At 40.2% G+C, this 10,650-nt stretch overlaps 1 protein-coding gene across 1 annotated transcript; it reads right to left on the bottom strand.

The window, feature by feature from the left end:
* Window positions 1-286: 286 nt before the first annotated feature.
* marchf2 (membrane-associated ring finger (C3HC4) 2) lies at window positions 287-5,093 on the bottom strand. Its single transcript, XM_086172535.1, has 5 exons — window positions 4,727-5,093; window positions 3,517-3,818; window positions 3,209-3,404; window positions 2,610-2,819; window positions 287-2,008 (listed from the first exon to the last, which is right to left on the bottom strand). The coding sequence occupies exons 2-5, from the start codon at window positions 3,699-3,701 to the stop codon at window positions 1,853-1,855; spliced, it is 747 nt and encodes a 248-aa protein (XP_086028661.1). The 5' UTR covers window positions 3,702-3,818; window positions 4,727-5,093; the 3' UTR covers window positions 287-1,852.
* Window positions 5,094-10,650: the final 5,557 nt, after the last annotated feature.

Genomic DNA, 10,650 nt, shown 5'->3' with positions numbered 1-10,650 from the left:
GGGGACTTGAATATTAATAACTGATGCTCGGTAAGACACAATTGCTCCGCTGAGTTTTTTTGATAACGGTGTTCTTTTGGCCTCCAACCTGGTTATATACAATATATACTGTATAAAATCTAGTTACAGAGCAAATACCGTATAAGGTACCTTCAGAAAGATACCCTTAACTGCGCATGTCTCAATTGTGTGGAAGAATAGGTACTTCTTTTTTTGTAATCTTCCTCTTCAGCTCATATACTTCCTGACCATAGATAGAAATTAAAGTATCTCAAACACACTAGACTTTGCATCCCACATCAAATGAGTCAGGGAGTCCCTCATGTTTTATTGCACAAAAACCAACTTTCCAGGGTGGTCAGCAGGAAGACTACAACACAAAATACTTTTTTTCCGCATTTGCTGCATACATTGATTGACATCTCAAAACTTTTTGACACGTCTTTTTTGCACCCTCCTGGCGTACCAGCCTGCTCTGGTACAATTTTATATAGGACAAAGCTTACTATTCAGAACACTGCAATTCTTCTATTTAAACTTGCATCTCTTGTGATGAAGGACATAACGATTAGTCAAGGCTAGGCAGCTCAATTCATGGATGATGCATTTACAAGTGGAGCCAAACCATAACTAACATACTTTTGTGACAATAGTAGAAACTTCGTCCAATTAGAATGTAAACACTTTTGCACACCTTGAATACTATGTCCTTTTATATGATTGCACTGCTCTTTTATCGGGCGCAGTTCAAATGTTTTTTGCAATCTTCACTGACCCCATGACAAATGTGATAAATATGCAATGCTTTTGACATTCGTCAAAAGGGAACAATGACGTCATTTTTTAAACCTTTTCAGGCCAGTTTACACGAATGATTCACGATGAGATAGGTGAAACTTGTGAAAGACGCTGGCCTCCAACATTCTGAGAACCTACCAGGTTACGCCTTTGCAAATTCTACAAAACAATGCAACAATTCCATTGAAACAGCTTTGCATTATTCATTTTGCATCCAATGAATTACAGCTGTATTTCTGTAGCTGATCGGGTGTTGACGAACGTGACATGCATCACATTATATAACCCGCCGATGACGACTTGACAGGCTGAGCGGATGGGGACTTCAACTGGCTTAAGCCAAAATGAGACTCCCAGTTTACATCGTTGCAATACTGTAGGTTTCTCTTTTTAGTGAATCTTTGGTGTAAACTGGGATTTTGTCAGCAACAACAAAGCTTACCCAGAAATTTTGAAAATGTTTAGGTTATAGACAAAGATGTAGGTATGAATGACTGTCACCCTCCACTTGACAAGTATACTCACAGACAGACTTAGTCAATCTTTTTTGTTGAATATTAACTTCTGTCAAACAGATGGTCGCCGCCCCTTCAGAAACAGTTAAATACATTGTGAAAGAGCATGGGGGCATTATAGGTAGTGAATATGTTTCATATTATACTGTAGTAGCATGCTGAATCAGTTATATCCTGCTACATTAGCTCGTGTCTTAGTATTTCTGAAGTTGGTGTTGGGGGACAGACAGCTGGGATGGTCAGTCAGATATCAGTGATTTCAGTCATTCACGTCCCAGCGGTTGCTGTCTGGGTGAAAACAGTGTATCAACATCAACTGTGACTCTGGAATGAGTTCATCCTAAAAACCACTTTCGTGGTCGGCCAATACCATAGTAGTTTACATCAAGTGCTTCAAAAAAAGAAAAACAAGGGGGCAAAGTAGTCCTCCCCCTTCAGAATGGCCCATATGAAGTGCAAAGGTTCATTAAGATGATTAATTTTGTTTTTAGAGAGTGCTTGAGTGGGCTGTATTTTGAATATTCCTCCGCCAACTGCACTCATACGATGGTCTCATCAGTCATTTTCTTGGTCGACTTGGTCGGCACAGAACGTTGGGTGGTGTACGCTCCTTTCATGTCGGGCATGAGCAGGCGCACTTTCTGATTGGTCCTCCTCCACTCCGAGTACAACTGACAGTGATACCGAAATGACACCTGAGAGCGCAAGTGGGAGTGGGTGGGACAAGAATGGAAAGAGACAGGGGGGGAAAAAAACAAAAAAAAAACAGGGATCATCAAAACTGGCATCAGATTTTAGAATGCAGTCAGAACACAATTATGACAGTTAATGTGACACTGCGCAAAGGTTCCGTTTACTATTGTGCCACTTTGTTTAATGATTCTACAATGGAAGTTTATAGGACTACAAAGAAGGTCTCAGATTCACAGTATATCCTATTCTTCAGGAACTTGTGAAAAAAATTAACAAAACACAAAAAAAAAAATAAAAAAAAAAAAAGGTAAAATACAAAGCAAAGCCAATATTGTATATCAGATAAATTCTTCAGGATCAGAAATGTGTATTCTTATACTTCATGGCAAATGATGACCATGACTTACAAGGAAATTTCAAAATATAGATGAACTGACTCATATCCTCCCCTCTTGATGTTGTTTGATGACTAGTTAAAACATCTATGAGCCACTAGGAATTTAGAGAAGGATAAATCCAACTTCTGTGTTAAAAAGCGGATGTACGTTGCTCTTCGGAAGACAAGACAATGCAAGACAATAATGTACAAGGCGCATTAGTTACCAGTGTCCAGAGGATGTAGATAGTGAAGAGGGCAATTGTTAGAGCTATGAGGCCTACAGCCTCAAGTCTGCTCTTCAGTTGCAGATGGTCCTGGGCTCCCCTCAAACAAAGCCAGCCAGAGATGGCAGCCAGGGGCGTGATGAGAAGGAAGCAGGCCATGTCACACAGCAGCGTTCGCTTCTCGCTGCGGGGTCCTGGATCCTTTAGCCACTGGAAGAGAAAGGAAAGGAAAAGGTTTCAGTTCGAAGTTCTGTGCTGGAAATCTGTGCTGAAACTGTAAAGGCCTCAGTTGCACAAAAACTTCCCATTTACAAAGAAAAAATAAATTACGTGGCATTGTTAGCAGGAAAAATGTTGAATTTTGAACTTATAGACTTGGAGATCACATTTTTTTCAGAAACATCAAGGTTATTCAAATGGGTTCGATGAATGGTATGGTGTTTGACAAGCTTTGCCAACTAGCTCATCCTAGTGACCATACCTCTATAAATGTACCATTTTTTTGTGCACATTTTGAAACTGAAATTATGACCATACAAACATTGACACAAAACAAAATTCACACCGGCATATAGTCACATATGTCTCATCAATCTGACCTGTGTGAGGGGTTGTGGCCGCCGCTCAATGGTGAACTCCGTGTGACAGAGTTCACAATAGCTGGTGTTGGAGGACGACAGCCACTTCTCCAAGCAGCTCTTGTGCACTTTGCCCAGTGTCCCGGTGCAATCGCATGGTGAGAGCAGTGTCTCCCCTCCCGCTCCCTCATGACAGATCCGACACATCCCTACATCACTGTGGAGTGAGATGGCCACGGAACGATAAAAGCAGTATGATGATCAAATTCAAAGAAATCGAATTAAAGCTCCTTCAGTTGGTTCCCAGGTGAGTTCCCCCCCTCGCTCACCTCTGCAGGCTCACTGCTTTGACAATAGTGGAAAGTGGGCGGCCATCTTTGGCTGTAACCTTGGCAATATACTGGGCCTGCGCGGTAGAATCAGACTCCTCCGAATCCTTGGAGGCATCAGATTCTGTGGTCCCAGAGTAATCACAAAGGGAGCCGGGCAGGTGGCAGCACCCTGATGAAGACATAGCTCTCTTCAGGATGGCAGTGGTGAAGATGATGGCAGATGCAGATTCACTTAAAAAAAGTCTTGTCCAATCTTGGAGTCGCTTCTCCCCCTCCTCGGTTCAGCTGGGGAACAAAGCCTGATGGATGAAAAAGAAGCAACATAAAGGGCGTTGTATTACAAAGTGCAAAATGTAGGTTACAGCATTGTACACTTCCTTTGAATGCCTTTTAATTTTATTGTGGAATGTCTGAGGTATAATCGTGAATGTCTTGTTGACGCTTTATTGGTTTCTCAGGGTTTTGTCCACTAACAGTGCCATTTAACCCAGAAATCCTGGTGCGTTTCACAACTTGGGTTACAAGACTAACATCAAATTTAACCTGGATTTTCAGCAGGATAGCACCCTGAGTGATTCTGAATAAATCCAGGTCCCATTCAAAGCAGTGGAACAATGTGTGCGTTGGATATAAACAAAAAAAAAACAATCGCCACACAGTTCTGGGGCAAAACACCAGCCTCACAAATCCCCTTTGATCAGATGGGCTCATCAAAACAAAGGGATCTTGTCTGAAAGTGATAAATTGCTTGGGGACACCTGTCAGATTTAAATGGTTGCCTATTAAAAAGTGCCAGAATGTAGAAGACGTGGAAACGCTGGGTGCACCGCAAGACATTTGGATTCTGTATAGCTAAATTGCAACAGCGGATGTCAGGGCTGAAGCTTATCTTGACAAACGGCTGGAGAACGTCAACAACACATCAACGAAAAAACGAGAAATGCGGCGCAATGTGAGCACTGTGTTTTCCCAGATCATAACCTGAGCAGATCCGGGAGTGACAGTCACAGCTAATGTGTCCAGATATTCATTTTCAAGACTGACAAGTAACGGTTCAGTGTAACTATCGACACGGGCTCCCACAACGCGAGAAAAGCGCGTCAGGCCGTGGCACAGCTGACACTCGATAACGATTCGAAATGTAGATACAACTCACAATAAGCGGTAAACAAGGTGAAAAATCAAATATATATGAGGATTCACTCACCAGACGTACTCTGTTTCCTCGTTTGGCCTTGGCCTTGTGGTAAACCAAACACTCGATGGGAGCTAACTTGGCAGCCCTAGCTGCAAAATATGACATTGACATCGATCCAAAAGCGGGTAATAAGAGAGGATACGACGGAAGACCGCATCCGTTGTATCCTATCCATGATTCGTAGTGTATCCCCCTGCGAATGATTTTTCTTTAAAAAGGGGGAAAAGCGGAGACCGTCTCTCTCTCTCACAGGATCACTAGACACGGCTAACGCGGCTAATGGGCTAACGACGGGCAAGCCTTCCTCGGTATCCCTCAGCTGTGCGCTGGTCACGTGACATCGTGCTACGTTCGGTGTCTTTACTGTTGTTGGAATAATCGATCATTGCTCGAATTCAGCAACAAAGAATACGAGTTGGAAAAAAAGGGGAAGGGGAAGGGCGAGTCAAAAATATCTATTATCACTGGCTTTGGGCGAACGGATGTTTCATTCGTAGCGATTAGTGACGCATACAATGTACTTGGACCGTTTATGATAAGTGAATTCGTTGAAGGGAAAAAAAACGGCACCAGGACACATTATCCTCGTTGCTGCAATATCGTTGTGTGCGCGACTAGTGCCAAATTTCTCCCTCTGCATTATTACTGTATGTCATATCTCATGAAGAAAAACATCTGGAGGCCGCTGGTCCGAGATTAAACGTCTGGGGGCAGTGTTCAGGCTCATTGAGATCTTCCTCCTCCATGCAGCTTGCAGCGATCTCGTTTTCAGAGGAGTATTACTTCCCCCCGCAGGTCATTTGTAGATCAGCATTGAGAGAGACGATCGTGCAGATTCACCAATTCTCCAACGTGTAATGATGTAGCAGTGCAAAGATTTAATTAAAAGTAAATGACAGCAAGTAAATTTCATTTTGCATTTCTATTACATGGTCAGAACGGGGTTTATTTGTCAAGGGTTGCATTCTAATTTAATGGTCCGAGCGGTTGTAGCCAAATACAAATGGATTAGAATTAGATTTTTTTAATCTATAAATTGTGTGGATCATAACACATTTATTGCAATGATGCAGTAATGCTGTGTCGTGTATACACAACTAATTGTGAGACTCTGATTAAGACCATTAAACACTTAGTTTGTATCCCAAAATCATCAACTATACAGCCACGTTGATCGACGAGGAAGTATAAAGAAGAAAAGAAGGACTTGTGTCTTCTTCTTCTTCTTCTTCTTCTTTCGGCTTTTCCCGTCAGACTTGTGTAATTTCTTAAAAAAAATCAATACAGTAAATATTGAAACGACTCATCGGACTGCGAGAGAGAAAGAAGAGCATGAGGGTCACGTCTTAAATTTTTGGATGGTGCCTAAGGTCTTTAAAGTATAATTGTTGATACCAAAAAGACTGGGGTTCTCAACCCTACAGGATCTTATATAAAGGAATCAGAATATGATGCTTTTTCCACAAGGCCTGCAGTCATTTGAGAAATGTTGCACAGTGACAGCCCTCAGTGGCACTGTGTTCACTATTGCTCCTGTTCCAAATTTTCATTACTTGCAATGATAGTTACACTTAAAATGTGTTTGAAGCACAAGTGGACCACACCAAAATGCAGTACTTGCAGTGATGTGTCAGCAGTTCTGGCAAATGACATTTATTTTTTTAAACACTGCTTAAACAGTTTATACTGCCAATGAAAATACTGCCAATGAAAATATTGCCATACAACCAAAAGTACCCTTTTTTTTTATTTCAGTAAACAGAAATCATCAGCAAATATGGGCACCAGACTTAACATTTTTTAGGTAAGTTGACTGGGAGCCTGTTTCGATAAGGTAGGTCACTAAACTTTTTAACATTTCTATTTTTAGCATCAACAAATCCATAAAAGCAAACTAAATGACACAGAAGTCAGAAAGAGTAAACATTCAAATGTCCTCTTAACATCCTTTCACCTCATCTTAACCAGTTGATGCTGATATATTTAATTTCTGTTGTTCTATCAGTTTTGGATAAAATAGTGGTTAAGTTGTAAAAACAATACTTGTTGAAGTGTCCTATTTCATTATTGTATATACATGTAGAAAAGCCATAACCTTTTCAGAGTTCTAAGTTCTAATCTTTTAATGACACTTTTGTGACACAGACATGGATGCACATGCACACCCACAAACACAAAAAGACACACACACACACACACACACACACACACACACACACACACACACACACACACACCCCACACACACACAGACGCATATGCCTCTGAGCGTGTTTCCCATTAGTTAACCCACCTGTCTGTTTGGTCAAAGTTCAACAGAAATCATGAGACACACCAGGGCTCTCTCTTTGTGGAATCATGAGACACGGGTTAGCGGACTTTTATATGGACAGACATACAAATCCACATCTATGACAGTCTAAGGCATTACACATTTAGGATGTTTATGCTGGTAATTAACACAGTTAACCTAAGAAATTAACCTTTTGCTTTGAAGTTGAAATTAATTGATACAGAAAACTACATTTAGCAACAAGACAAAGTTTTTATGTGTATATTTAGCCTCTTTTATGGCTTATTTGGCAAAATGTATGGTCACAATATTACTATCCATTGCTGAACTTTTTCAGCATGTTATCAGTTTTGTTTAATTGTGGGCATTTCTCTTACAATGGCTGAGAATTCAAGTCAAGTATCACATTTTTCCTCATATAGGGCACAGAATTTTAAAAACAGAATAATTAAGTAGTTATGGAGGGTGACATCTTCTGGTGAAGTCAAAGTACCACGACAAAGCATTTATTTTGGGGTGGTCTTGGCTTTATTTGCGTTATGATTGTAAAGAAAAGCAGTCTTGCAAGTCATTGTATTTACTTATAAATCTTAATCCAGTCTGGACTTAACTCTGGACTTGTTTATCTTCATGAAGACATTTTCATTCTCATCAAAAAATACTATTTAGGTTCGGATCGAAGATGAGGCCTCTTGAGAAATTAAATATCATCAAGAAATTGAACAAGCCCAGTGGTCATTATTTGGTTCATCAGCAATCTCTAGCAGTGATAGTGAATGGTTGGGTGCCAATCCCTGCTGACACACCCTGGATGGGTTACAAGTCAATCTGGGCTCACAGATATTCACTTTCATTCACATCCAAAGACAATTTAGAGTTTCACTTAACCTCCTGTATGTTTTTGTTTGTAGGGAGGAAGTAGGAGAACCCGCACAGAAGCCACAAAGGCATGGGGTGGACCGGTAACCTCCTCATAGATATCAGAGGGCCAATGCAACTGAACACTAACCCTACTTGGTGTAAGGGGACAGTGCTCATCACTGTGTAATCATGCCATCTGGTTTTATTATTTTCATTGAATAATGATAAACCAAAAGTATTGTGTTCATGCAGTCTCAAGTACTTAGGGTCGATAGTCCAGTGTGTGGAGAGTGTGGAAAAGGGGGAAAAGGAATGGGTTCAGGCAGGTTGGAATGGGTGGAGAAAAGTGTCAGGGTTCGCGACAGAAGACAATCAGCCAGAATGAAAGGAAAGGCAGTAGTGAGACCAGCAATGCTATATGGTCTTGAGACACTGACAATGAAAAAAGACAAGCGGCAGAGCTGGAGGTCACAGAGATGAAGATGTTGAGGTTCTGTTTGGGAGTGACGAGGATCAGGAATGAGTCCATCAGAGGAACAGCACATGCTAGATGTTTTGGAGAGAAGGTCAAAGAAGCCAGACTGAGATGGTACGGTCATGCACAAAGGAGGGATAGTGAATATATTGGTAGACGGATGCTGGAATTGGAGCTGCCAGGCAGGAGGTCTAGAAGGAAGACCAAAAAGTAGATTTATGGACGTAGTGAGAAAGGATATGAAGTTAGTTGGTGTGAGAGAGGAGGATACAGAGAATAGGGTTAGATGGAAAAGGTTGATTCGCCGTGGCGACCCCTGAAGGGAAAAGCCGAAAGGAAAAGAAGGAAAAGATTGTGTTAATACAGTATGTCTTCACCACCAACATCCTTGGTGGGAGGCCTTATGTTTTTAGGTTGTTTGTCCATCTAGCCACCCATCCAAATACCCATGTCTAAAATTTTTGTGAATATAATGTCTCATCTCATCCCTCCCTTGAGGTACAATTTTGCATGAACTCCAGCCTGGCCTTGACATTGGTCTGACTAGATTTTGCTGGCCTAGGCTCAACAGTCAACATTAGGGGAGTTTCAGAAGTTCTTATGGAAAAATCCACTTGGGTCCAGTGATGAGCTGTTCCCAACTCCGGTTCAGGGTCACTGTGACCTTGCACAACATTCCAAAGATAGTTAATTTATCCTGACAAAATGTCCATAGTCCTCCATAAAAGGCCCAACATATCAAAAGGTAAAGAACACGGGACAGCCAGAGAGGTTGACAAATGGACACGGACAGATTCATTGCATAACTTATTCAAAACGTTTTGCTTTCAATAATAGTATAATTCAGTTGCTACAGTTCTATCTCGTGATCTTTTAAACTGTCAGCTGGAGTTCTCATGAGCACCAATGGAAGACAGTAATTTAGTTTTTCTCATTTCCAAATGCCCCGAATTGACTGAGGCCTTTCTCACACTACAACTATTTCAGGTCAAACTTTCCAAAAGGTCTGAAAGAATAAAATTATTTTTCGTTTATTACAAGAACGGTTCCCATTCAGCTCTGAGTCAGGCAGTGCTCTAGACATCTACTATCAAATTCAGAATTTTTGATAGACCATAAACCTCTAATTTCATCTTAGTAAGCTTAGTAAAACTCAGTCTAGTCCTTCCTGACCATATAGTCTGCTAATTTTTGCAATTTATACAATTTACCATCATGGTATGTCATGGTATGTGATATTACTTCATACACAATGACAAGTCAGATCTTGAAATGGGCAGGATTCCATATTTGAAAACTACTCGTTTATGTACCAATTTTTTCTGTACTTTGGACTTTAATCAAGGCATGGTAATATTGATTTAAAGATACCATTGACTCCAAAGCAAAATAAAGCAATGGATGATGAGAAAACTTTACATTTTAAATATCAATAATTTTAGTGCATGGAAAACATTGGCATTGAGAAGAGCAAACTATTTTATTGAAACAATTTATGATCATTCAACAAAGATGTATTTAGCATCCCTTTTTTAGTGGAAGATTGAAGTACCCAGATTTTTCAGTGAATGTTCAGGTACTATTGTTTAAAAATCTGCAACTTAAAGTTCAAGTTGAGGATTGAAAATACACATAATTGACAGTACAGAAGCATCATAAGTAACATATACTTGTATAGGATAGTACTGTAATATATTGCATTTTTATCAACAAATGCATGTGTTAAGATAAGATAGATTAGATAAAACTACATAATTCTTTTTTTTTTAAAGAGTCTTGTAAAGCAGCAACAATTTGTCTATTTTCCCCTTCAAAATAAGAACACTTTCAAAGGTGCAATAGTTCACCCCACTTGTAATGGATTAGAAAAAGAAGTATTAAATAGAAATACTTATATATGCAGTGTAAAAAAATTTACTTAGTTTGTGCCAGCACTGCCTTTTATCGCTACCTGTTAAATGGCTTCCCTCGTTAATTTTGACTTAGTCACACACTAAGTAATAGAAAGGAGACCTTAATATCAATTCCCTCCCACGGCATCCATCCAACATCTTTTTGTCATGAGACCCACATGGCGTCTCTAACTAAAGGCATGCCACTATTGGTTTTGACTCGAGAAATGTGAATTCATGCGCATGACTCCAACTTACTCCAACTAACGGGGCTTCCAATTACGGAGCTATGTGGATCCATTCAGCAGTATTATTGAATCAACAAACTGACTATTCTGAGTGTGAGTCTGTCAGCTGATTGTGTATCAGCTGTCGGAAAAAATACAGTTTAGTTAAATAGACCTTGTTTATA

This window comes from Fistularia commersonii, chromosome 25, assembly GCF_037954325.1.
Source record: "Fistularia commersonii isolate RoL2024-O1a breed Wild chromosome 25, RoL_Fcom_v1.0, whole genome shotgun sequence".
Taxonomy (NCBI): Eukaryota; Metazoa; Chordata; class Actinopteri; order Syngnathiformes; family Fistulariidae; genus Fistularia; species Fistularia commersonii.
The sequence above is the reverse complement of the archived record's forward strand: the minus strand, read 5'-3'. Positions and strand labels throughout refer to the sequence as shown.

Coding starts and splice junctions, on each gene's coding strand:
- marchf2 (XM_086172535.1), bottom strand. CDS start 3,701: ATGTCTTCATCAGGGTGCTGCCACCTGCCCGGCTCCCTTTGTGATTAC. Junction 3,405..3,516: donor AAAGCAGTGAGCCTGCAGAG/GTGAGCGAGGGG, acceptor CTCACTCCACAG/TGATGTAGGGATGTGTCGGA. Junction 2,820..3,208: donor GGCCACAACCCCTCACACAG/GTCAGATTGATG, acceptor TTTCTCTTCCAG/TGGCTAAAGGATCCAGGACC.